General features: G+C 44.8%; 1 protein-coding gene and 1 long non-coding RNA gene across 2 annotated transcripts in view; one reads left to right on the top strand and one right to left on the bottom strand.

The window, feature by feature from the left end:
• The window catches only part of LOC119952961 (E3 ubiquitin-protein ligase rnf213-alpha-like), a 174,877-nt gene that overhangs the window by 77,427 nt on the left and 69,992 nt on the right, over positions 1 to 27,458 (top strand). The window contains 16 exon segments of the mRNA XM_038776606.1: positions 1,548 to 2,134; positions 3,165 to 3,324; positions 3,453 to 3,670; positions 3,814 to 3,960; positions 5,426 to 5,584; positions 6,862 to 8,299; positions 8,640 to 8,830; positions 9,374 to 9,529; positions 11,019 to 14,555; positions 16,730 to 16,866; positions 17,856 to 17,954; positions 19,950 to 20,071; positions 20,684 to 20,806; positions 23,450 to 23,505; positions 25,359 to 25,512; positions 26,813 to 26,948. Of these exon segments, the coding sequence (XP_038632534.1) occupies positions 1,548 to 2,134; positions 3,165 to 3,324; positions 3,453 to 3,670; positions 3,814 to 3,960; positions 5,426 to 5,584; positions 6,862 to 8,299; positions 8,640 to 8,830; positions 9,374 to 9,529; positions 11,019 to 14,555; positions 16,730 to 16,866; positions 17,856 to 17,954; positions 19,950 to 20,071; positions 20,684 to 20,806; positions 23,450 to 23,505; positions 25,359 to 25,512; positions 26,813 to 26,948 (7,420 nt within the window).
• LOC119952962 lies at positions 49 to 19,720 on the bottom strand. The gene is made up of 3 exons (XR_005457916.1): positions 19,619 to 19,720; positions 1,565 to 1,646; positions 49 to 1,438 (listed from the first exon to the last, which is right to left on the bottom strand). It is a non-coding gene; the product is annotated as an uncharacterized LOC119952962 (long non-coding RNA).

Here is a 27,458-nt window from a genome sequence, read left to right as displayed (position 1 = left end):
GTTATTTGTGTCGTTGCTTGACAAAGGACAAAGTGTAGACCAGATGGATCGATCCTCAGTAATTTTTTATTTAATTCATGATACATGAATATTCCAAACAAAAAAAAACTAAATTTGCACAGGAATAATTACCAGTGATTGAAGCAGGTTAATAATCTGCATTGCTGCTCACAAAACATCTGTTTACATTCTACAAACTCTGATATAAACACATATTGTTTTGAATTCATAAAGAAAATACCGGTATATTTACTGTGCATAGAAATCCCCCATGAAAAATTATCATAATGGAGATCAAATACTTCAGTTCTTTTATGACCTTTCAGCAGACACATTTCAGCCCAGCTACAATGACCTCCTTCGTTGATGTCCCATTCTGTATTTCTTGTTGAGAATATGGTTGTTGTTTGTGCCAATGGCTTAAAAATTCCAATTCATTCTTTGGAAGCTACTCTTTACGTTAACTCCAATCATCAGTATTTTATGAAGTAAAATGAAATATTGTCATCATTGTAATTTTTCCACTATCATGAAGTTTCCATGTTCCATTGAAAAGAAATGTTTTTCCGAAAAGGAAATTCTTCCAACAATAATTATTAAAAGATGAAATAGAAGCTGTAGTGTTATTTTAGTCCAAATTGCCAAATGACAGTATTTGCATCATTAACAAAGATTGGTCGTCCTGTGTTCATTAACAATTGGGGTTGTAATTTTACCTCAAGGTGTAAGTTAATGGGTCATAATTTTTCCCAGAAAGATCAATGTGTCCAGGTTGACAGACTCAATGCTTTGGTGTTTGAAAGGAGTAGCTATCAACAAGATTTCAAAGAATTAATCAGCCATAATTATGACTGAACCGAGATTCAAAGTTTACAAACATAGCAATATTGGAAATTGAAATGCCTTTTAATTGGGAAGCACGGTAGCACAGTGGGTAACACAGTTGCTTCACAGCTCCAAGGTCCCAGGTTCGATACGCAGCTTGGGTCACTGTCTGTGCGGCGTCTGCACGTTCTCCTCATGTTTGCATGGGTTTCCTCTGGGTGCTCTGGTTTCCTCCCACAGTCCAAAGATATGCAGGTTAGGTGGATTGGCCATTCTAAAATGCTCTTGGTGTCCAAAAAAAAGGTTAGGTGGGGTTACTGGGTTACAGGGATGTGGTGGAGGTGTGGGCTTAGGTAGGGTGCTCTTTCCAAGAGCTGGTGTAGACTCAATGGGCTGAATGGCCTCCTTCTGCACTGTAAATTCTATGATTGAGCAATTAACATTTTTGTAAAAAAGTTTTGTAAGTTTGTTTTTGTTTTATGGCTGTATCTTCCCCACTGTTAATAATTACTGGATTTAAAACTGCATATGATTCTTTTGTAGAAGTATCTGTTTGGAAATCTGCTCATTGATTGTAGATTCTGATCTGAAGTTCTCAACTTTATTTCCTGAACTGGAAATTAAAATGATTAAAATCGTCACTTGTCTAATCTAGATATTTTCAGTGTTTTCTACTCATAACTGATTCTTTTAAGAGATACCTGTACCTGCTTGCTTTGCAGTCACTGACATAACTTACCTTGAAGAAAGATGCAAGGCCAATATCCAATCCATGAGACTCGATGAGCTGGTCCAAACGGAGCCGTGGATAGGCGAAGAATCTGAAATTAAGTCATCGCACTGTGTTAAATATTTTAACCTGAGTGCTGATGTTAAAAAGATGGCCATGACAATGTATAAGCTCAGAGATAGCAGCGTTCTTCAAAACTGCTGGCTGCTGGCGAAAAAATCCAGATTTGAAGAAATTCCTTTGGAAATTACTTTGGACGACCTATGCTATACCATCTGGCAGTCTTGCTGGACCGACTACACAAATCTGTGTGAAAAAACTGATCAGGGCACCATAACGTTCCAAGAGATTGACAGGATGTTTTTCACTCTCCGGGAGCAGTCCGATGAAATAAGGAAGGAGTTATCCAGCATGTTCAAAGTAATAAAAGGAAACGATTTGCCTGAGGCAAAGTTTGATCAGATCAAACAGTATTTTGAACTTCACCGAGCTGTTAATGCTGCAGGAGTAATTCAAGACATAGTGATGGTGTTAAACCTGCAGGGTGACTTCCGAAAAATTCAGAACTTGACAAAGATAGTAAGTATATGAGCTTGTAAATTAGTAACTTTATTGTCATGTGGTCACTAGTAAATTGGCATCTTATTTCCGAAATAGGATAAATATTGGACTAGCTGTTGCCTTTGTTACTCCGGTATTAGTGCTGGCTGTTAGTTTTGGCTTGGGTGGAATGTTCTCTGCTGTTTAGGTTTGGATTGTTTTCGCTGGTGTTCAGATGAATGAGAAGGGATCTCATAGAGACTTATAAAATTCTAACAAGACTAGATAGGCTGGAGGCAGGGAGGATGTCCCTGATGGTGGGTGTGTCGAGAGCCAGGGGTCACAGTCTGAGGATTCGGGGTTGACCATTTAGGACAGAGATGAGGAGACATTCTCTCACCAAAGAGTGGTGAGCCTGTGGAATTCATTACCACAGGGACTAGTTGAGGCTAAGACATTGAATATATTCAAGAGGCGGCCAGATATGGCACTTGAGGCAAATGGGATCAAGGGTTATGGGGAGAGAGCAGGATTAGGCTATTGAGGTGGACGATCAGCCATGATCGTAATGAGCAGGCTCAAAGGGCCGAATGGCCTCCTCCTGCTCCTATCTTCTATGTTTTATGAATTAACAATAATCAGTGAAGTTGAAGGTTATCTCTGCATTTTCCAGATGTCGATGGTATTCACCACATTATTCTGGCTGAAATGTGATAGCTGGAGAAGGATTAAATGAAATCAGTAGCAATAGCTTCCAGAGGGCATAATGGAATCAAAATTCTGGAATCCTTTGAGATCCAATCAAACGCCAAGATGGCTGTCGGGCCTGTCTTGGATTGATAATATATGAAATGCAGAATGCCCTTTCCCAACAGCAGGAAGAAATTAAAAAGCACTTGATAATTTACTAATAGTAAAGCAAATGCTCATCACCATTTACAAGTTGTAGCGATTTACGTGGACGATTTTGTACGAATCATACAATTAGATCAAGCATAAAATTGGCCAGTGTTATTTTGACCTGAAACTTTACGTCATTCAGTCAGTATAAGATGTTTGTTTTATTCAGAATGAAGACACTTTCAAAGCACGTCATCTAAATTACATCGACAAAGATTTAATTAGCACCAAAAATCTATTGGTGAAAATTACTCCGGAATGTATAAAGTGTTTACAGGAATTTGTTCAAAAGCAGCCATTTGTAAACTGGGTAAAAGAAGCCTTGACAAGTAAGTAGAAATATCATTATGTGATCTTTGTATTTAGTTTTGGTGTTCCTTTGCAGCATTTCAGCACATTTTTTTACCAGTTCTAATTTATTGCTATCGTTTCCTTTTCATCTTTCTCTGCAACGCAGACTTAAGGGAAGTAAAAGTGTTTGTGGACCTGGCGTCCATATCAGCTGGAGAAAATGACATGGAAATTGATCGTGTCGCCTGCTTCCATGACGCTGTCATGGGTTATTCTCCCTTCATTTATGAACTGAAAAAGAACACAGACTTCGGAGACTTGGAGTCGTCGGTGATGAAAATCCAGAAGGCACTTAAAAGTGATCCGAGACTTCCTGAAAAACTGGTGAATATCTTTTTTAAAAATTCATTCTGACCCATGTGGTCATTATGAGTGTAAAATTACTTCCGTTTGAGGTTTCATTTGTGAAACTGACCAAGGCTAAGCGAAGGCGCAAGCTCCAAATGTTAATTTCTTTATCTCTTCAGAGTGATTCAGCTCGTTATCTGGAATGGCTGAAAACCTTGAGGGAAAGTCATGGATCTGTAGAGACATCCTCCCTATCTCTAGCAGAAGCCATCAACCACAAAGGAATTTATACAGTGGGCAACATTGAACAATCACATGAAGAAAAGGTATTTGCATTTGAACAGACGGTTAGAAAAACTAAAGTGTGACAGGATGTGTCACAGGCGTGGGTTTCCTCCGGGTGCTCCGGTTTCCTCCCACAGTCCAAAGATGTGCAGGTTATGTGGATTGGCCATGATAAATTGCCCTTGGTGTCCAAAATTGCCCTTAGTGTTGGGTGGGGTTACTGGGTTATGGGGATAGGGTGGAGGTGTTGACCTTGGGTAGGGTGCTCTTTCCAAGAGCCGGTGCAGACTCGATGGGCTGAATGGCCTCCTTCTGCACTGTAAATTCTATAGACTATAGACTATCAGCAGGAGTAGGGTGAGGCAATCCTAGTCAGGTTGGTTTTTGGGTGATGACTGGATGAGGTTGGGTCAGCTGGTCTGAGGGTGAGGTTGGGCTCGCTTGTGCTGGGGTGAGATTTTGTTAGAGAGGCCACTGCAATGCTCGAAATCAAAGCCCCACTGACAACACTGAGCACTCCCAGGTCAGATATACCAAAGGTCAACTACAGAGCAAAACTTTCCGCTATATTGCCCCAACAGTGTGTTAGTGCCAAACTTATATGAACCTAACGCCGTTGAACTGTGTGATTTTCTTCCATTTTTCCCATCAATTAGCAAACAGAGATAAATGTTGTACACTCAAATTCCTGGTATGGATTCTTGCCACACAATGATCTGCACCTATAGTACAGAAGATGGCAACTTATCTGATAGTCTCTCTGTTGATAATTTAATATGATTTCACACAGCTTGTGCTCTGGATTAATATCCAGTTGAAATTATGTGCAGACATCACAGTCATTCACATACAATCCTTCTATATGGTAGAGAAAAAAAGCAAATTTCTATCCTGCACTCACTTAATGGTGAAAAGGCAGTGTGCTAATGGATGCCATCAATTAGTAGTTCGTGCCTGAAATAATAATAGAACAGGACTTGGACCAGAAGAGTCATATTAGACTAAAACCGTGAACTCTGTTTCTCTCCGCTAAGCCCCTGCCGAACCTGTTGAGTTTTTCCAGCATTGTCTGTTTTTATCTCTATTTTATCACGTTTGTCTCTCTATTAGCACTGTTTCCATTGATAGAATCCTAGTCTAAGCAACTCCCGGGGCAATTACATTGGTTCACACTCTGATCACAAGATAGCTGTCTCATATATCGCTACCCAAGTGATAAAGACAGATCACCTCAAGCTGGTAAAAGCTCAACATATGTTGCATTGCACAAGACTCTTGATACATAGAGTGACAATGATATGAATGAAAAGCATGAATCACTACACCACCCTGTCCAGAGATGCATTTACTGTAGGTGTCTGACTATACCGCAAAGGATGTACATTAATAAAATGCACACAATACTACCCTTTACATCATACAAACATTGACTGAATTATACGTTTCCCATAGTGCTCAATAGAAGTTGTGTTGTTTTTCATCTGAATTTTGTATAATCTTGTTCAGTTGTCGCTAGAAAATGTCCTTCAGCTGAATCTTCATGAGGTGGGCACGGAAGGACAGAAGAAATACACACTGACAGAACTGAAGGAACTGCAGAACAAGTTAATGCTGATGTCGGGTAAAAGGGAATGTGGAAAAGAGCAAGTTGCCAGATTCATGGAGGTAATAAAATATTAAATAAAAGCACCTTGCAAAAGAGCATTGATGCGACATCGAAATCAAATGGAAAAATATTTTATTCAGATGAAGACAATTTTCTTTTGCTCAAATTAAAAAACCCTGCCTCACCTGTTAGACCAGGTGAGGGGAGAAAAAAAACCGTCAAAGCAACTTCTACCCATCTATTTAAGGCGAGGCTCTTATCCGTCACCTGACAGACTGGATTAGCTGGATGCAGTTGGCGGAATTGTCCCCGGCATTCATTAACTCAGAGGGGAATTTAATGGCCTCAACACTGGCCCCGTCAACTGGCCAGACAGTGTCAAACCCGGCTGCGGCCATTTCTGGGACTTGAACAGGATTTAGGGGTAGATGGTGACGTAGTGGGACTGCCACTGGACTAGTAACACAGAGGACCTGGGGACATGGGTTCGAATCCCATCATGGCAGCAGGTGGAATTTGAATACACCGTGAAATTGTAATCAATGGTCATAAAAACCCTTCTGGTTCACCAATGTCATTCAGGGAAGGAAATCTGCCATACTCACCTGGTTTGCTCTACATGTGACTCCAGTCCCCATAATATGTGGTTGACGTTTAACTGCCCTCTCAAATGGCCCAGCGAGCCATTTAGTTCAAGGGCAATTATGGATGGGCACAAATTCTGGCCTCGCACCACGGTGCCACCCAAATGCCACAATGACATAAAGGGGGGAAAAAATCAATCATTGAGTTAACTACCTGGTGTCAGAGCTCCCATGTCATTAAAGATGAAGATGCTGCCTGCGAGAGCTCTTCAGTCCCAGCAGTGTCTCTAGGAGTAGGGGGCACTGCTGAGATTGTAGCCGGCCCTGGAACAGCCATCAATGAAGGCCACACTGAACAGGCTTGTGTGGTCAGTCAATCAGGCCCTGGTGGCAGGAGGAAGCAGGAAGTGGTCATTGTGAAAGTGGGAGTTGGGGGGGGGGGGGGAATAGTTTATTTTATTTGTGTGTATCTTGCCACAGGCAGGTCCATCCATGAGCAGAATGTTCCCAAGCAAGGGAGATCCTGACCCTGAGCCTTCAGGGAGGCCACTGGGTATATCTTGCTGTTCTCTCTCTCTCTTTCTCCCCCCAATCATGATGAGAAATTTGTATGCCATTTAAATAGTTACTACTTCTTTATTGCACTTCTAGCTCTGCATTTAAATAACCAAAGTCCCAAAATAGTCTACTGCAACTTCGGTTAAGGACGTTATATGCTATTTATATTCTTGAACACATTTTATTTTTGACAGGATTTTAACAACGTCCAACGGCTCGGAAAGGCATTTATTGAATTGTACTCATTTGGGAACATGCTCTACAGAAACTGGAGGGCATTTGTGTTCTGTAGTAAAGATAATGATGTCTGCATAATGATGGATTTTAACATAAAAAACATTGGACGCCTGGAAGTAGGTGGAGATCTCTCAGAGCAGCTACAAGTATTGTGCAGAGCACTGGAGAAATGCCTTGTGGAGTGGTGCGGGTTTATTGAGAAGTGCCGAGCGGAGTTCTACTATCTTAATTACTACACCGCAGAACAGATAGTGTATCTGTGTTCAGAACTGGGAGGTTTTGCTACCGGGAAACTGCTGTGTGAGCAAGTGATGACAATGTTATCATTCATTAAACCTGACTGCACTGCGAAGGACATAAGGAGTGTGATGCCTCAGCCAATGGCATTACATGAGATTTCTGTAGATGAGGAGACAGTCGACTTTGAGCTGGAGGCTGGGGAGAGTGACAGTGAGAGTGAAGAGGTCGACGTGGATTTGATCGAATTTGATCTGCCAAATACAAGTTCACTGAAGTACAGTTCGGAGAGATTTTATGTTCAGACACCGACCCAGAGCCATTGCGAGGAGCATGACGATGAACTAGCCGAGTGCCAGGATGTTGAGCCTGCTGAATATCAGTATACAGAACCTGGCCAATTCCGACAGGTTGTGTCTGCAGTTCCAGCGTGTGAGGAAATACATGATGCTAATGTGTTAAAAATGGCTTCCCAAATGGAAAGTGCAAGTCTTTCTGAGAAGATGACACAACTCTGGGACAAATTTATGGGAAACATGACTGCTTTCTTAACTGACCATTTAGACATATCTGCTTTTGGAAAGTTACTCAGCTGCCTTGCCGGTATGAATGCGACAACAGTCAAAAGGCAGCTTCCTCCCTCTCTGCATCACGGAAGACCCAATCTCATAGTCTGTGCACAGCCCGAGATCTTACGGGTTGCTTTATGTGTCTACATGCAAAGTCAAGGGCAGCCCCTGCCAACCTATGACGAAGTTCTCCTTTGTTCCGAGGAAACAACTTATGAGGAAGTCGAAGTCTTCTTGCGAAGGGCTTTGAGCAGCGGATCCCATGAGCAGAAAATCTACACGTTAATTCATGCCGATTGCCTAAGCTACGAGACAAGCGTTCAATTTGGAGAATTGTTTGAGGAATTGATGCCTCATTGCAACCCAACTTATCAGTTGATCGTGATCTGTGACGCTAAACGTCAGCACTGCTATATCCCATCATATCTCAGTCATTACAAAGTACCTGCAGGGCTGAATGTTAAAACAGAAAGCATTCAGCAGTACCTAAAAAATCATTTCGCTGTCCCTGCAGGCCGGATATCTGCAGCTCAGGTATTCCGTGACCGTCTTTCTGTCAGAATCGTATCATCTAAAAGACCAGGAGTGGGTAGGTACCAAAGTCTCTACTTCCTAATGCTTCTTTGTATTCTCATAATATTCTGGGAGTGGGGAGACAGAGAGAGGTGGAACAACATGAGCAAGTCTCCAAATTGGGGCAGAAGAATGAACAATTGGCAAAAAAAAACAAATTGGGAATACGATTTCTCTCTCGTTTCTCATTGTGCCTCCTACCAACTTAAAATCTCCTAAACCAACACGAATAAACCTCATGTATCGGTTACCATGACGTTGGATTCATACTTTTCCCCTCTCAAGCATGATTTCAGATCAGTCAGAACCTGATGACTAAATTCCGGCTAATAATTCTGAGATTTGCTTCTCAACAGGAAAGTCCCTATACATTGATCAATTGCATGGCAAACTGTTACAGCACTGTCCCAGAGACTACAACGCTCTGAGGAGAATCCGATTGATTGAGCCTGCGATTGATGAAAACCGGATCGTTCAAATGTTGCACTGTACTTCAAAGATGTATGATCTTCGACATCCAATGATATTCCATATTGATGCAGCACCAGTAAGTCATCATCAAAATTCAGGGCCCTGATATTAATGGAAGGGTGGGGGGAGGGCAGGGCATAGAGGAGACATCCCACCTGCTTTCTATTCTCTACCTTCTTAATTGAATTTTCATGAGACAAGACCTTGTGTGATATTCATTATATGCAGCTCACAGTTGGCAATCACCTCCTGTCTAACATAAATCCACTCCTCTTGTCTGATATACATCTACTCCTGTCTGATGTCCAAGAGAGGTGGACTTGTCTCCTATGCTTAAGAGTAGTGAAGAGCCATTTGTTTTAGACCAATATCTGGGGATTCTTGATGGTCTGGCTATTTCTAATTTTCTTTCAATGTCAGAGGTGGAGGATGACAGAGTCTCTGTGCACAGAGTGTTTTATGTACCAGAATCATTGCCACTGTAGCTTTTCTGAAAATAATTAAATCTTCACATGGATCCAGTTGTTCTTTCAAATTATGAGGTCAGACATATCTGGAATTGAACGTGGATTTGCGTCAGTGTTGATGTTGATCTTTTTGGTTCTTTTCTTTTTGAAAGGTGAGGAAAAGATTGGAAGAATTTCTTTTCAAGCTCCTCATTTTAGGATTCCTGAAGAACAGTAAGGGAAGGATCTGGAAACGCAGCACAGCTCACCTGTACATTGTCGAACATCTGGACGCCAATGAATTCCTTTATAAACCACAAACTCAGCAGGTTGTGTAGAGTATTGTACTTTCAAAGCAATGTTTCAAAGTTAAAATTTGCGACCTGTGATTTCTCCTAAGGTTTGACACACAGAAATTGTGGGCGCGATTCTCCGCCCCCCCCATGCCAGTTGGGAGAATAGCGGGAGGGCCTCCCGACATTTTTCACGCCCTCCCGCTATTCTCCCCACCCCTCGCCCGACCCACGTCACGAATCGCCGCTCGCCGTAAAAAACGGCGAGCGGCGATTCTCCGCGGCCAATGGGCCAAGCAGCCGGGCCTTTACGCCCGTTTTTTCATGGCAGCAAACACACCTGCTTGCTGCCGTCGTAAAAACGGGCGCTGGATGCCCTTTTGGGGCATCCAGAGGCCCGTTTGGGGCAGGAGCACCACCGTTGTGCTCGGGAGGGGACAGGTCCGCGATTGGTGCCCACCGATTGTTGGGCCTGCGTCCAAAAGGGACGCACTATTTCCCCTCCGCTGCCCGACAAGATCAAGCCGCCACATCTTGTCGGGCGGCGGTGGAGAAATGCGGAACCGCGCATGCTCGGGTTCCGTCAATGGCGTGATGACGTCACCCGCGCATGCGCGGGTTGGAGCCGGCCGCGCATCATCTTGGTGCGCGGCCTTAACGATGGTCGTTAAGGCTGCGACGCCGTGATTCCCGGGGTCCCGCTCCTAGCCCCGATGGGGGGGAGAATCGGGTCCCGGGAACGGGCGTGAAGGCTGCTGTGAAACACGTGAACTATGCCACTTGAAAGCTCCATCTCCACAACATAATTTAAAATCCAACCTTAAATGTTTTCTGCAGCGATACTCAATATGCTGTTCATCTGATGACTTTTAGTTGGAAGTTTGCCATTGGGGAAAACATTGTCAAATTAAACTGACCTGTGCCTGAATTAAACAGATATTCATCCAACCAACCAACAAGAGACCAGGGTCAGAGTTCTCCAGCCTTTGCAAGTCACTTTTCCCCCCCGGCAGCGCAACCCTGCCTGGGGGTTTCCCAGCAGCGTGGGGTGGCTTCAATGGGAAATCCCATTGACAAGCGACGGGCGTCGAGAACCTTGCTGCCAGTGAATGGTGCGCTACCGAGAGACACACGGCTGGGGGACTGGAGAATCTGGCCCCGGATTGTCAGCAAAAAAATGAAATCATAAGCTGATTTAACTGAATGATAATTTCTCCCAAACGATAGTTAGAAAGTAACAGCATAGCATGTATTTCTCTCACTTAAGATCAACAGCAATGATTTCAACAGAAAGGTCTCTATTTAGTAACTTTCAGTGTTATGAGCCTTCATAAAATTATGTTTTTTTCTCTCCGATATTCTCAGAAAGCTAAGCTGTCAGGATTATGAAATTGGCCCTTTCACCCATTTCTGTGATTGTTGTTCTGTCGGTACTACCGAATAATAACGCTTCTTTTTTCGTGTACGGAAGAGAAATTTACACCGTATGTTAACTTCTTCTTTCCGATCTTTTTTCTTCTTATAGGTAAACGTGGGACTTCTGGGTATCCTGCCAACCATTCACTGCAGATCACCCAGAGAAGTTCGTCAGCTTGAATTAAAAAGGCGGAACGGCCCCCACCTTAATAATTTAGACCCGTTAATGGATGAGGAGGAATTTGTCAGCGAAGCCATTCAGAGACCCTACCAATATCTCCGTAGATTCACTGGCAGGGCAGACATTGATCATTTCGCATATAGAGAGCAGAGTGTTGAAGGAAATCCTGCCGAATGTCTAACTTTGTTACTCCAATACTGTGGCCTGAGGGATCCCTCCTGGGCAGAGTTGAGGAACTTTTCCTGGTTTCTGAACCTTCAGTTGAAAAACTGTGAGCGATCCATGTTTTGCAACCCGTCGTTTGTTGGGGATACCCTGATCGGTTTTAAAAACTTCATTGTTGAGTTCATGATTCTCATGGCTCGAGACTTTGCAACGCCATCGATGAATATTTCAGATGAAAGCCCTGCTTTCTCAACCCCCCAAACAGATGAAGACCTACTTCCATATATAATACGGAAAAGATGGGAAACTCATCCCCATCCGTACATATTTTTCAATGCAGACACGTTTTCCATGACGTTCCTCGGTTTTCACTTGAAACAAAACAATAGAATGGGGTTTGACGCCGTGGATCATCGCACTGGTGAGGTGCTGAGAGGGGACCTCATGTCTTCACAGCTTGAAAGTGGACTTGGCATGCAGCGTATAAGATTCAACGAGAATATTGATGACCTTCCCAGAAAAGAGAAAATCCGGAAGCTCAGTTTGGTTCTTGGTGTTGACCAGGCAATGGATCCAGATGAGACTTATGAACTAACTGCCGACAACATGATGAAAATGCTCGCCATCCACATGCGCTTTAGGTGTGAAATTCCTGTCATCATCATGGGGGAGACGGGCTGTGGGAAAACAAGACTGGTTAAGTTCCTCTGCGACCTGCAGAAAGGGAAGCATGCCACAGAAACCATGAAGCTAGTTAAGGTACACGGAGGCACAACAGCAGAGACAATCTATGCAAAAATTAGAGAAGCAGAGGAGCTTGCCATTGACAACAAGCGTAGATATGGCTTAGAGACGGTCCTGTTCTTTGATGAGGCCAACACCACAGAAGCTATTTATGCCATTAAGGAGGCTCTCTGTGATAAGACAGTTCAAGGTAAAGCATTGAAACGCAACACCGGTTTAAAAATAATTGCCGCCTGTAACCCTTACAGAAAGCATTCCGAGGATATGATCCGACGTCTGGAAATGGCTGGGTTGGGATACCGAGTCAAGGCAGAGGAGACAGAAGACAAACTGGGAAAAGTGCCTCTGAGGCAGCTGGTTTATCGGGTGCAGCCATTGCCGCCAAGCATGATCCCGTTGGTATGGGACTTTGGACAACTGAGTGACAAAGCTGAATTGGCTTACACCAACCAGATTGTGCAAAGGTATATACGAAGCCACGATCTTCCTTTTCTGCACATCAAAGCCATAATGATGGTCCTCGCAGCCTCACAGAAATTCATGAGGGGAAGGAAAGATGAGTGCAGCTTTGTGAGCTTGCGAGATGTAGAACGATGCATGAAGGTTTTGGTGTGGTTTTATGATCATAGAGACACTCTATTTGACTATCCAAACCCAAATCAAAACATCTTACAAGCTCTGATATCAGCACTCGGAGTCTGTTACTATCCTTCGCTATCGTGCAAGAACGCATATTTGGAAGCCATATGCAAATTTTTCCCTGAACCGTATAATTGGCCAAATAAAATTCAGGCTCAAATTGTCCGCTGTCAGGATATTTTTATGGAAAATATAAAACCAAGGGAAACAATAGCTAAAAATGAGGCCTTAAAAGAGAATGTTTTCTTAATGGTCATTTGCATTGAGCTGAGGATCCCACTCTTCCTTGTTGGAAAGCCTGGCAGTTCAAAATCCTTGGCAAAAACGGTTGTTCTGGATGCCATGCAGGGACAGTCTGCTCACTTTGAACTGTTCAAAAGGCTGAAACAAGTCCACATGGTGTCCTTTCAGTGCAGCCCCCATTCGACTCCAGAAGGGATCATCAACACCTTCAAACAATGCGCACGTTTTCAGCAGGGCAGAAACCTGGACGAATATGCTTCCGTGGTGGTCTTGGATGAAATTGGCTTGGCTGAGGACTCTCCACAGATGCCGCTGAAAACCCTTCACCCATTGCTGGAAGATGGCTGTGTTGACGATGACAATCCCCTCCCTCACAAAAAAGTAGGCTTCATTGGAATTTCCAACTGGGCCTTGGATCCTGCCAAAATGAACCGTGGGATTTTTGTTTCCCGATTGGATCCGTCTGAGAAAGAGCTCATTGAGACGGCTAAAGGAATATGTTCATCTGACAATGCTTTGCTTCAAAAGGTGCAACATCTCTTTCCCACCTTTGCCGAAGCATATTTAAAAATATGTAAAAATCAAAATGGTCAGTTTTTTGGACTTCGTGACTACTACAGTCTTGTAAAGATGGTTTTTATCACATCTAAGGAGACAAAACGTGAACCAACAGAGGAACAGCTGGCCGACACAATCTTACGGAATTTCAGTGGAAAAGATGAGTTTAATCCACTTGAAATTTTTCTCCCTACTTTGGACTCTTTTCCTCAAACAAGTACACTGGAGATGGTGAAAACAAATATCAAAGCAGATTCCAGCGATGGGGAGTGTCGCTACCTGCTCCTCCTTACCAAGAACTATGTTGCCCTTCAGATTGTCTTGCAGCATGTTTTTCAAGATGTGGACGACAAGCCAGAGATTATATTCGGGTCCAGTTTCCCAAAGGATCAGGAATACACTCAAATTTGCCGAAATGTAAATCGAGTGAAGACTTGCATGGAGACTGGGAGAACAGTGATACTTCTCAATTTGAAGAACTTGTACGAAAGCCTTTATGATGCTCTAAATCAGTACTACGTTTACCTTGGAGAATACCAGTATGTGGATCTGGGCTTAGGAACGCACCGTGTCAAATGCAGAGTGGACAGAAAGTTTCGACTGATCGTCGTTGAAGACAAGGATGTCGTCTACGAGCAGTTTCCCATTCCCTTGATCAATAGGCTCGAGAAGCACAGCCTTGACATGAATACTGTTCTTAATCCTCAGCAGCAAAGTATCACCAAACAATTGGAGCTGTGGGTCAGGGAGTTTGTGTCAGTGAAAATGAGTTGTAATGGAGCGCAAGATGGCTTAATGCTCAACCCTTTAGAGGTGATCATTGGGTTCCACGCTGATGCATGTGCTAGCGTACTACTGCAAGTTCTGGACACTGCAGACCTGACAAATGAAGGTACCTTTGAGGACACTCGAACTATACTAAAATCAGCGAAACACCTTCTCCTCAACTGTGTGACCCCAGACGCTATGGTTCGCTTGAAGCACTCTACTCTAGGGGATCAGGAAGTCAAGGAGCAGTGGAAAGAATATTTTGTTCAACAACATCATAGATCACTGAGTGATTATATTCACCAACATCTTGGAAACACGGCGACACGACAGCACAATTTTGTTGAGGTAATAATGTTGAAATCTGTACATTAGAGGATTTTTAATAATGGGCGGGGACCCCACCGTGCACGCAACGTGGTTTCCGGCAGTGAAGGCAGTCTGCCATTAGCCGCGGCGGGATCTTCCTATCCCGCTGATGTCTAGAGGGCTTAGCGTGGCTCGCACCCTCCACCACCACGTTGGGTCGCCGTCAGCGGAGCTGGAAGATCCCGCCAGTGGGAAGAGCCGGCAAATTGCGGCCATTGACTACAGCTTGGAGATTATTCAGACGATAGGATCTTGGTTACCATGCATAAATGCTTTCAAAAATGTTAGGATTTTGTTTACATTTTGATGTTGGAATGCTACTCCTTAAAAAGGCCTGACTGAACGCATTCAAAACATTTAGAATTTGATTTCTATCTTCAGTCCATGCCTCCTTTAATATTCCGATCAGTCTCACCAAACTAGAATGAATGCCTCTTCCAAAGTGCCCCCTCCTGTTTTCTTTTTCACCAAACTACTGTGAAGAGATAAATCTAACCTGTCTAAGGACTTTTTAAAACTTTCAGGAGGAAATATGAGAAGGGAATGCTGGAATATTTGAAGTCATGTGGCCTGAATCCCTTCTGTTTTTGCCTTGCCTGTATATGTCCTCGCGTAAATTCCCCTGTGTCAACAAATGTTTTAAAATAATAAATCATGCAAAAACTGCTAATATCTATACAGAAAACAGGGTACGTAAAAAATGATAAACGCAAATTACTGTGGATGCAGGAATCTGAAACAATAACAGAAAATGCTGGAAAATCTCAGCAGGTTGGACAGCATCTGTGGAGAGAGAACGGAGCAAACATTTCGGGCGCGATTCTCACGCTCCTCCGCTCCCCACGCCAAGGGGGAGAATCGCGGGAGGGCCGGGTGAATCACGACATGCCGCCCTGGCACCCCCCGCTATTCTCCCACCCCCCCAAAATGGCGTGTCGCGTTTTTTGACAGGCCGCTCGGAGAATCGCCGCTCGCCGTTTCGATGCTCCCTCCGCCCCCCACAGGCCCCACACACAGAGGTTGCGCGCTGTTCACGCCGGCAGCGACCAGGTGTGGTTGGCGCCGGCGTAAACCGGTCGGGTTCGGCAGGCCGCTCGGCCCACCCGGGCCGGAGAGTCGCCGTGAGAAACGCCAGCGTGAACAGCGCGCAACCTCTGTGTGTGGGGCCTGTGGGGGGGCGGAGGGAGGATCGAGCACCACGGGCATGCTCAGGAGATGTCTGGCCCGCGATTGGTGCCCATCGATCGTCGGGCCGGCGTCTCTAAAAGACGCACTCTTTTCCCTCCGCCAGCCCGCAAGATCAAGCGCCATGTCTTGAAGGGCAGCGGAGGGGAAGACGGCAACCGCGCATGCGCGGCTGACATTCCTTAGGCGCCGCCGACCGCGTCATTCCTGGCGCACCGCTTTGACGCAAGCGTCAAGGCCCGGCGCCCGAGATTTACGCGTCGCCGCTCCTAGCCCCCCTGGGGTGGGGGGGGGGGGGGGGGAATAGGGGGCGAGGAGCAGCCTCCAACACCGGAGTGAAACACTCCGGGTTTCACTCCGGCGTCGGCTGTTTGTCTCCCGATGGGAGAATTCCGCCGAACACAGGGTGGGATTTCCCCCTCCCCCCCTTTTGTGGTATTGCACCGTCCGGTCCTACTGATGTTCAATGGCTTTTCCATGGCTCATACCCCAGAGCCAACCCACTGCGGGAAGTCGCCATTGACGGGACTGGAAGATGCCGCAGATGGGTAGGAGCAGAGAATTCTGCTCACATATTTTGTAAGTAATAAGCGGTAAAGGCCTCAAACCCCTCATCTAGCATTATAAACCATCCTGTGAGCATGAGGGAAGGGAGCTTGTTCTGTGCTACTGTCTGTATCTGTCGGTGCTTCTGCACTGCCTCTGTCCAGTACCTTGCCCAGCCCCAGTCTATCCCAAGAGTTCAAAGACAGGAGGAGTGATACCCTTTTCTATTCAGTCAGTTATTTTCCTGACACCATAGTCATTCCTTTTCCGGTTTGAATCAAACCCAGCTTTCACAGATGAATCAGTCACAGAACAGGGCAGAGCAAATGGATTGAAATCAAACTGAAGCTTGAGCATTGTAAGAGTGAGATTGCAGTATTGGCTTATCAGTCGTCATGCTAAAGAAAGTACTGCTGTTCCAGGTAACAACCTTCTCCAGGCTTCTTACAAAATCAGACATCAAAGTAATGGACAAGGAGCTTGGTAACAAGGTGGGAGAATTTCTGCTTCTGTTCCTGCACCAGTTTGATACGGAACATTCATTCTGCAAAAGAATAAGGTCAGTACTCGTGCGTTTTCTGCAATCATTTTTTTTTCAAATTTAGAGTACCTAATTCTTTTTTTTTCAAATTAAGGGTCAATTTAGTGTGGCCAATCCACCTATCCTGCACATCTTTGGGTTGTGGGGGCGAAACCCACACAAACACGGGGAGAATGTGCAAACTCCACACAGACAGTGACCCAGAGCCAGGATCGAACCTGGGACCACGGCGCTGTGAAGCAGCAGTGCTAACCACTGTGCCACCGTGCTGCCCCTTTTTCTGCAATCATGAATCATTGGCAATTTTCAACACAATAAAGATTTTTTTAAAATTTAGAGTACCCAATTATTTTTTGTCTTATTTTTAAAAAATAAATTTAGAGTACCCAATTATTTTTTCCAATTAAGGGGCAATTTAGCGTGGCCAATCCACCTATCCTGCACATCTTTTGGGTTGTGGGGGGTGAAACCCACGCAGACACGGGGAGAATGTGCAAACTCCTCACGGACAGTGACCCAGAGCCGGGATTCGAACCCGGTTCCTCAGCGCCGTAGGCAGCAATGCTAACCACTGTGCCACCTTGCTGCCCCATTTTTTGTCTTATTAAGGGGCAATTTAGTGTGGCCAGTCCACCTAACCTGCACATCTTTGGATTGTGGGGGTGAAACCCATGCAAACATGGGGAGAATGTGTAAACTCCACACAGACAGTGACCCGGGGTCAGGATTGAACCCAGGTCCTCAGCGCTGTAGGCAGCAGTGCTAACCTCTGTGCCACCGTGTCGCCCCGTTCAACAAAGTAAATATACAATCAAATTTCAGATGTTATTTTCATTGTTATGTCCAGGGATTGCGTGGAGGGATGAAAATTGACACGATGCAATTTTCGAAAATGTAGAATATCTGCTTATTTTCTGATCCCAATTTATTCAGAAATAATCCATGATGAGTTCCTTAATTTTGCTTTTTAAGTCAAAAAGTGCTTAGATGTCTTTTTATATCCCCAGGGAATCGTTTCAAAACTGTAACACTGAAGTCCGGGTGCTGCTGATACAGATGGATACCGAGGAATCCTCTCAGAGTTCTGAACTGATTGCTTCTGCCAAGTAAGTACAAATGGTTTCAACATCAAGCAGGAATAACAAGGTGCTGCACAAGGAGTCCGGCTTCGACTATATCCCCACCGAAACAGAGGGGATATGAAAAAGATTGAACAGGCTGGGTCCTCATTGTTCCAGAAGGAGATTGACCTGATGCAGGTCTTTAAATATTTTGAACGGGTTTGGTAAGGTAGATGAGAGAAGATGTTTCCGCTTATAGGTGAGTCCAGCACTCGGCGGGAAAACTTGCCAGGAATAACCATGACAGTTCCTAAGGTTTCTGTGTCATGGTGGACTGGACCACCTCACGTCCCATTGGAAACAACGCAGTGAGAGTAGGGCTCAGTGTCAATATTAGTTTTTCGGATTGATCATTGGAGCACTTGGTAAATGGTTTAATCACAACGACCATCTTCTGGATTTCCCTCAAATTAAAACTTTTGGGGGCAGCACGATGGCACAGTGGTTAGCATTGTTGCCTACGGCACTGAGGACCCGGGTTCGAATCCCGGCCCTGGGTCACTGTCCGCGTGGAGTTTGCACATTCTTCCCGTGTCTGCGTGGGTTTCACCCCCACAACCCAAAAATGTGCAGAGTAGGTGGATTGGCCACTCTAAATTGCCCCTTAATTGGAAAAACTAATTGGGTACTCTAAATTTATTTTTTTTAAATTAAGAATTTTAAGTTGTTTGTTTGCCAGAATGTTACTTTTACTATTATAACGTTATATATTTTTAGGATGTTTCTGGATAATCAGTGTTCTTGTGTATTTTCGTTGTTAACGATTTTAACTTTATATTTTAATCACTTCATAATTTTTGTACCGAAGTTTGTTATTTTTTTTTCTTTTAGATATGTAAAGGTAACATTAACCCATTCCTCATATCGCTCGGTGACCACTTAACTTCTACAATGACAGATTTCTCTTGGCTTCCTTATCCTCGCTGAGTCTATAATTCACACCGAATATTACTTCCATGGACCAAACCACGTTAAAAACTCACAATTTATGGGCACGATCGAACGTCGACACAGCGCCCGAAAAGCAGCTCGGGGCAGCGTAGTCGGTAGAGGTCGGGAGACCCCGCTCCTGGGATCTATTCGGCTCGCAACGCCTCGCCATAAATCCTGCTCATTCTGGCGGGATCACCTTTTGCCTAATCTGCATATTAAAGCAAGACAGCTAATCTCACTTTAATATGCAGATTCCCGAGGTACCCGAGGCATTGGGATCTATCATCTTTTCCCGGGAGACTTCGGGCAAGTGCCGTTCAGTACTGGTCTCCACAAACGGTGACCAGACGGAGCGGCACTCATGGGAGTCTTTCAGGGGATTGACACTGCCAAGATGGAGCACTGATATTTCTCACATGGTGGTGATCAGGCTGTGGGGTGGGGGGGGGGGGGGGGGGGGGGATTGTGCCCTTTGCGGGTTAGGGGGAGGGGGTTCTCCCACAGTCCGTTGGGGAGGGGGAAGGGGATCACTTCAGGGGCTGCAGAAATTGGGACACCATTTAAAAATAGAGTCCCGATCTCTCACTACACTGAGGAGTTCCGGCAAGCAGAGCTCATCAGTGTACATGTTAACTACAACATAAGGGAATAAATGCATTCAAATTGTGACGGTTATACCGAACAAATTTTAACAGAATAAAATGCTAATTTCCAACCTAAAATAAGATGGTTTGCCTTGTCCAGTCATGCAGATGGGTGGCGCAGAACGTCAATCCGCACATATGAACATGCTGCTGTGACGATGTAAAGTTGAAACCAATGTTGTAAAGTCAAAATGGGGGTGTAATTTACATATTTGTAAGTTCCGCCCGTCGTAACGCCCACGTCGTAAAGTCAAGGACGGCCTGTACTGCAAAACAAGATGTCAATTATCAGATCACCTGAATTATGTAACTTTGGGCTGTAGGAGTGGCTTCTGCCCCACAGCTGGGTGCTGTACCGTACCATTTTGTTTCTGATATTTGAAGCGCAAATTTTCCTTTCCAGATACTGCACAATGAACGAAATGAATCTGATGAACTCCACGTCAAAGCCAAATTGTTACGTGTTTTTTATCACCAAGCTCTCTCGCGTTGCCGGAGAATCGAAATACATTGGATTTCAAGGAGGTATGTTCCAGAGGAGAGAAGGCACAATTCCGTCTCTGGACGACAGTGGTGTCTGGTGTGAACGGGCAGGATTTCTGTGCTGTATTTCAGGCAGACAACTGAGAATGATACAGCACAGAAGGAGGCCGTTCCTCCCATTGTGTGCGTGACAACTCTTTGAAAAAGCTATCCAATTAGCCCCACTCTCCTCTTTTTCAGTAGCACTTCAAGTTTTTCATTTTCAACTAAGTATTTACTTGACTCTGCTCCCACCATCCTTTTATGCAGCGCATTCAATAATTTGATAATTCAGTGCGCAACATAATGCCGCCACATCTTCCCTCTATCTCCACTGTGGTTGTGAATCTTTGCACACCTGATGTACTGACCGTAAATTTACAATGTAGCAGTATGAATGTAGGAACTGACCAGTGAGAGTCAGAAACACTTGAAACTTTCAAGCAATGGAGCAAAGGGGCTGCAGGGGGCGAGGCGCAATGCCGTTAGCTGGCAAAAATCAAATAGCTGGATTGCCGAGCAGGGCATTCAGATTCCACAGAGAGAATAGATAAATGGATACTTATTGTTGTTGCAATGCTGTAAAATCTTGACCGTATCTTGCTTGCTGTGTAGGTCAGTGGCTGTCTGTCCACATTGATGACGTGACTGAATCAGAGGAGATGGCGTCGGACATATCTGCATTCTGCAACACAACTATCAGTGAACTGTTTGCCAAGGCTTTGGGTGTACAAGCAGGTAGTTTATCACCTAAAACGTTAGTGTGGATTAAATTCTGCGAGCTGCGTTGACTGTGTACTGAGGAGCATGTAGTAAGTATTAACACGTTGATGAGCTTAGAGTAAAACTGAAGCAACACGCGAACTGCCTGAGTCCCCTCTGACCTTTATTGCTTTGAAGCACAATCATGGGCTTTTGTTATCTTCAATGCAATGCAGAATTTTTAAAAAATTAGATACACACGGCTTTGAAAAGAAATTGGGATGCGGACACAAAACCTATCTGGGCAATCACTCATCTTGAAAATATACTGCATGTCACAATGATGTACCGCAGATTCAGTGAGCCCTCAATTTCCCACTAGACCGTATGGAAAGTGCAGCTAAGTTACAGTGATAGACACGTAATATGTTAAGATGTTAATTTATAGATTGTTAATTACCGAGACCTATAAATATTAAATAGAAACAGAAAGTGCTGGAAAAACTCAGCCGGTCTGGCAGCATCTGTGGGTGTCGAAGTCAATATTTTTCCCGCTTCTGGACTGTGATAGAAAGATTCAACAACGCTCGTTAAGAAAACAAAACAAAGCTTTATTTGCGAATTACAACTGCATGCAGAAATGGTGAAACTTGGAGTCGGAGAGCAGTTGGGTCCTTCCCAAGTCTGCGCTGTTACAGAGAAAAAGGACAATATTTATACATTATATGAATCAAGATTACATGAATACAGCTTGGTCAGGAATTTGATCAGAAGTAAAAACATAAGCAATATCATAAAACTGGCGTCACCTTGCTGACCTTTCAGGACTCGGGGTCTCATATCATTATCTTGTCTTTTGATCGCATGTTTAAGAAAAGGAGCAGACTTGTTTAAGTATCGCAAGAGACTAGTTGTGGCCTATCTTGTCGTATTTAGACTGCTTTGGGTTATGACGAGTTAGTTTTATCAGAGTTTACAGAGTCAGGCAGCTTTTGGAACAACTTGACCTTTCCTGATCTTATTCAGGCTTTAGGTTATGTGAGCTCGGCTTTTCTTACATTGTACCAAAAGTTGACCGGTTTTCCCAGAATGCCATTAGTTACTTCATACAACATCACAAGGGGAGTTAAGGTTTTGAGTCCAATATGACTCTTCTTTGGACCTGAAGCGAGGTTGAAGTTTGATTGGGTTTATGCTGTTGGAAAAGTGGGGTGGGTCGGGCAGAACAACAACATCAGGGTTAGGTTAGAGTGTGGGAGAGATTAACTGATAAATGTGTCAGGGAAGAAGAAGCAAGGGCAGTGATAATGATTGTTGTGAGATTCTGTGAAACAAAGCATTGGTTCAGAGTTAAGTGTAAATGGCAGATTGGGGGCACGGTGGCGCAATGCCACATTAGCACTGCTGCCTCATGGCACCGAAGACCCGGGTTCGATCCTGGCCCCGGGTCACTGTCCGTGTGGAGTTTGCACATCCTCCCCGTGTCTGCGTGGGTCTCACCCCCCACAACCCAAAAAGATGAGCAGGGTAGGTGGATTGGCCATGCTAAATTGCCCCTTAATTGGAAAAAAAAAGAATTGGGTACTCTAAATTTTTTTTTAAAGTGTAAATGTCAGAGTAAAGGACAGCTGTGTGTGTGGAACAGAAACATGGAAACAAGATACTGACTGGCACTTGGCAAAAAAAATCAAAATGGAGGACGACGTTTGTGGTCTGAAGCTGTTGAACTCATTGTTGAGTCCAGAAAGCTGTAAAGTGCCTGAGCGGAAGATGAGGTGCTGTCCCTTCCAGCTTGCTTCTGGCTTCACTGGAACATTGCATGGGAGGTGGCCTGAGTGGAATTGGAAGAAGGAATGTTTCACATGTCCTGCAAAAATGGCAGGCGCAACAAGGGCCCCTGTGGGTAGCCATAGGAATACAGGCAAAATTGTTCGGGCAGAGAACAGGTTCAGCCAGGCGGAGGAGGATGGTGATGGATGGGGACTGTTGAGGCCTCTGTTCCAGGCAGAAGCGGAGAGCCCACAGACTATCCTGGTGAGCGATGGTGGGGGGGGGGGGGGGGGGGGGGGGGGGGGGGGGGGGCAAGAGGAATTGGACATCCAAATGCGAAGAGGGGGCATTTGCGGTTGGAAAACTAGAAATGATTGAAATGATGTAGTAGAGGGTCAGAAGAGTCATGAATGAAGGTGGAAAGAGACTGGACAAGGGGAGAAAAGTAGAGTCAAGATAAGAAGAAACAAGTTCAGTGGGGCAGGAATGGACTGAAATGATGAGTCTATTTACTGGTATATACACTGTAAATTGTTTTTTAACCTTGGAAGCTAATTTATTCATCTACTGTGGAGCTAATTCATTCATCTATTTTAAAGGTGCATTCAAATTGTTGGAAGAAAAATGCTGCAATGTTAAATTCAGAATCCACAGATAATGATAACAGGATGTAATTTATTTTTAAGTATTAGTGGTCTGTGGTGGCAGGAATCAAAAGTGCAATAGCTCCATTTGGAGTTGTAGTTCAGGTTTGAACCATAACAGGCATCAAACCTTAATCCCTGAAATCTTAATTACATATACAGTGATCAAAAATGTCCCTGGTCCAGTCTGAGAGTTTGTCTGTGGGTTGTTGTAAATTCTGTCATTTCTGGCATTCACAAAACTCTGCTGTCTTTTTTACTTCAGAAATCAATGGCACGAACGCTGTTCCAGTTGATGATCAACAGGTCAAAAAGCTGACGGTATAAATTATTTTGTGTCATGCTTGCACCAGATACTGTTTTATTTTATTTTTTTTTATTATCATAGAATTTACAGTACAGAAGGAGGCCATTCAGCCCATCGAGTCTGCACCAGCTCTTGGAAAGAGCACCCTACCCAAGTTTAACACTTCCACCCTATCCCCATAACCCAGTAACCCCACCCAACACCAAGGGCAATTTTGGACACTAAGGGCAATTTATCATGGTAAATCCACCTAACCTGCACATCTTTGGACTGTGTAAGGAAACCGGAGCACCCGGAGGAAACCCACATACACACGGGGAGGATGTGCAGTCTCCACACAGACAGTGACCCAAGCCGGAATCGAACCTGGGACCCTGGAGCCGTGAAGCAATTGCGCTATCCACAATGCTACCGTGCTGTCCAACGTCATTAACTACGCAATGTATTAAAAGGGGGAATGTTTACAGTCAGCAATAAGATGCATTATTTGATCAAAGTATTTGCCACCATTGAATGATTCATGCACAGTTCTAACTGAACAAAACATCCAGGGCATTTGGGACATCGCTAACACCACTTGCACAAAAGCAGCGACTGAACTATTCTCCCAAACCGCTCCAGTCTCTCAACATTGAACAGTGGGAATCAGCCCTCTAGCCTACCTTAATATCTTCCTTCAATCCTGAGCTCTAGTTTTAATTGTCAGGAAATCTTTCACCTTTGGGTTTCTTTAGTTTCTTGGTGCCAACAGATGAAACGAACGGCTACAGCGTACTCTATGTTAATGGTTAGGGTACACAAGTTTTGTTTAATTATGCCCTTTGAGCGCGGAAAAAGGGGGTTGCCCCACAAGGGGCGAACACCTCCGTCCATTAGTCAATTTGTTTTGACTGTTTTCTAACTCCAGGACAGCTGAGACACTGGGAGCGTGGGAGGAAAGCTGTAAAACTGAAAAAAGTAAATGAACTCAATAAAGACAAAACTCTGCACCTTGGTTTCAACTTCACCAACTGCCTTGGATCCTGTTGACACTGCAGACTTGATTCCCTCCTGCCTTTAACTGAGCTCCCATCCTCACCCAAGTGGCCCTCGCTCATTGGGTCAGATGTGTTTCAGCTGCAGTATATCCACCTGGGTCAGAAAGTTCTGGGTTCAAGTCCCACTGCAGAGACTTGAGCATCCAATCCAGACTGTGGTTAGCACTGCTGCCTCACAACGCCAGGGACCCGGGTTCAACTCTGGCCTTGGGTGACTGCGTGGAGTTTGCACTTTCCCCCCATTGTCTGCGCGGTTTTCCTCCCACAGTCCAAAGATGTGCAGGTTAGGTGGATTGGCCATGCTAAATTGCCCCTTAGTGTCCAAAGATGCACAGGTTAGGTGGGGTTACAGGGATAGGATGGGGGAGTAGGCCTAGGTGGGATGCTCTGTCAAAGGGTCGGTGCAGACTCAATGGGCCGAATGGCCGCCTTCTGCACTGTAGGAATTTGATGGTTGTATGGACACCTCAGTGCAGCAGTGAAGGAGTTCTGCTCTGTCAGAAGTGCTTCCAAAGCCGATGGGGATATAAGTAGTCCAACAGTACTGCCCAAAGACAAGTGGGGAAAGTATCCTGATGTCCTGGACAGTATTTAGCCTTCAACCAACATAATTAAAACAAATTATCAGGTGATATCACATTGTTGTCTGTGTGACCTCACTGGGGGTGAATTGGCTGCTGTGCTTTTCTACATTACAACCATGACTCCAGTTAGAAAAGGATGTGATTTTCTGTAACGCACTCTGGGGATCCAGAGTATGTGAAACGCTCAAAAGTTCTTCCTTCTCAGTGCCTTAGGGGATTTATTTTTTTGTCATCATTTGTAAACAGGCAAGGCCGAACATTCTCAACACGACATTCCTGTTGCAAAGCTGCATACAGAGTGCCGTCAGTAAAATACGTGATGGGAAAGATGGATCCAGTCGGAACACTGAACGCGTCCAGATTCTCCTGGATCTCCTGAGGGAAAAGGGGAAATGTGAAGGTGAGCACCCATGCCTGTTTACATTTTGATCATGCAAATTCCTGTTGCATTGTTACCCAGCAGCTTCATTTTAACTCCAACGCGAAACTTGTATCGTGTAAAATTTCCCTGTAGTGAAAAGTCCAGCTCTGAATCTACTCAGATCTAACGAGATCTCGCGAGGCATCGCGGTCTGGGTCTCACCCTCAATGGTCGTGATCCAGATCTGCATATTCAAGTGAGTAATTGGTCTGCGGCGGTACTACCCAAGGTGCGGGACCTAGCGACCTCGTCGCGGTGACCCTGAGTGGGCGCCGTTTACCACTAGTTTCCACAACCGTGGACTAGGTGTACCAACACTGGGTAGGGGTGGGGGCACTCTTAGACGAACAGAGGCCCCCCGGGTGATTGGGCTCTGGGCATGGTGGCATCCTGGCACCCCGATGCCACCCGGCGACTCTGGCAGTGCCACCCGAGACTACAGGGGCAATCCTCACCAAGGCCCAAAAATGAAGCAGACACCTGTTTAATAGCGGGGTCGTTCTCAGTGTTGCAAGAAATACCCGGCTAAACGCGCCCAAAACGGGACTGTGTTCTTTTCCATTAAATTGCACCCCATTTTAACATGATATTGGTAATATGAATGCTTTGCAATAGGTGTTGGAAAATATCTCTTGAAGGCAGAACACTCAGTTAAGAGTGTGACTATTTATGGAGATCAGCGAGGACTGGAGGGTCTAGAAATATCAATAGCTTGAAAGGTTGGCGTTTATATCTGATTGGCATGTCGCTCTGGAATTTATCGCAATAAGTCAGAATCCTTTGAGCCATGTGAGCTGTTTTTTCACCCCAGCCCAGGCAAAGAATAATTTTACAATCCCACTGTGGTGACTGATTGAAATCTGGAAACTCCCATTGGAGGGAAATGTGCAACTCAACAACAACTTATCTTTATATAGCACCTCTAACATAATGGCCCGTAGCTTCGTCAGAGTGAAAATCTCCGGCGGATTGCCACTCCCGACGGACTTACCCACACTGAGATTCCAAACTTCCTGTCTCGCCCAATCTTCCTCACTTAGGTCGGGGGAGACAGGGGCAGTGAAGCATGCCCCTGGCTGCAGCGGTGTGGAGTAACTGGGGCGCAGAGAGGTAAGAAATGCCCCCCTTTTTACCAAACTAGTTGCCGTAAAGGAGGTGATTAATTTGGATAATTTTCAAAAGTGTTTTTGCACTACGACTGGTTATTGTCCACAGCCACCTTTGGTACTATTTATTTATATGAAAGCGCTGCAATGATGGCGTGTGTGTGTTTTTACAGCGCAGTTTTTGAGGACAGTGGCGGAGAGACTGATTCTGCAGCTGCAGGAACAGGAGGAGATATCACTAAATCCAAAGGAATGGATGTGTAACGAGGCAAAGAAAGTTGCAGCTCTGCAGGAGGGCGGCACGTTCAGGTAACTTTGCAAGCCATGTTGGATGCAGATTGACCTATTACTCCAGTTCCAGGGGATTACTTTCAGAGCCCATACTCCAGCTGCAGAATGTTGGGTCGCAGAACTCAAGCCAAACGTGTGACTCATATTTACACTCACCGAGTCTCTGTGCCGACATCTATTGTTGCGGATGTAGCCCGCGTGCCTGCTGCTGTTTTTTTAAAAACTTGTGCCTCGTTCACATGAACATTTATTGCTGGATGATGCGCTTGAGCAGTCTTAAAGGACAACAGCAGTGTGGACACCATCCCAACTCCAACTCCTTCTTAGCCTGCACCACAGTGAGCTGATGGGTAGGTTGTTCAAATGATGGCCAGTCGCTTTCACAATGTAGTTGCTGTGTCCGGTCCGCCTGTAATCCTTTTCCATCTTCAATATCTCATTCTGAATGTCTGGTGATTTGGATTGTTTTATGCGTGGATTCCCCTCATCCTGGAACTCCCTTTGAAACTCAGTCATTGCGGCTGAGTG

Source organism: Scyliorhinus canicula, chromosome 18 (genome assembly GCF_902713615.1).
Source record: "Scyliorhinus canicula chromosome 18, sScyCan1.1, whole genome shotgun sequence".
NCBI classification, from domain to species: Eukaryota; Metazoa; Chordata; class Chondrichthyes; order Carcharhiniformes; family Scyliorhinidae; genus Scyliorhinus; species Scyliorhinus canicula.
Note: the sequence above shows the minus strand (reverse complement) of the source record. Positions and strands in the feature narration are given on the sequence as shown.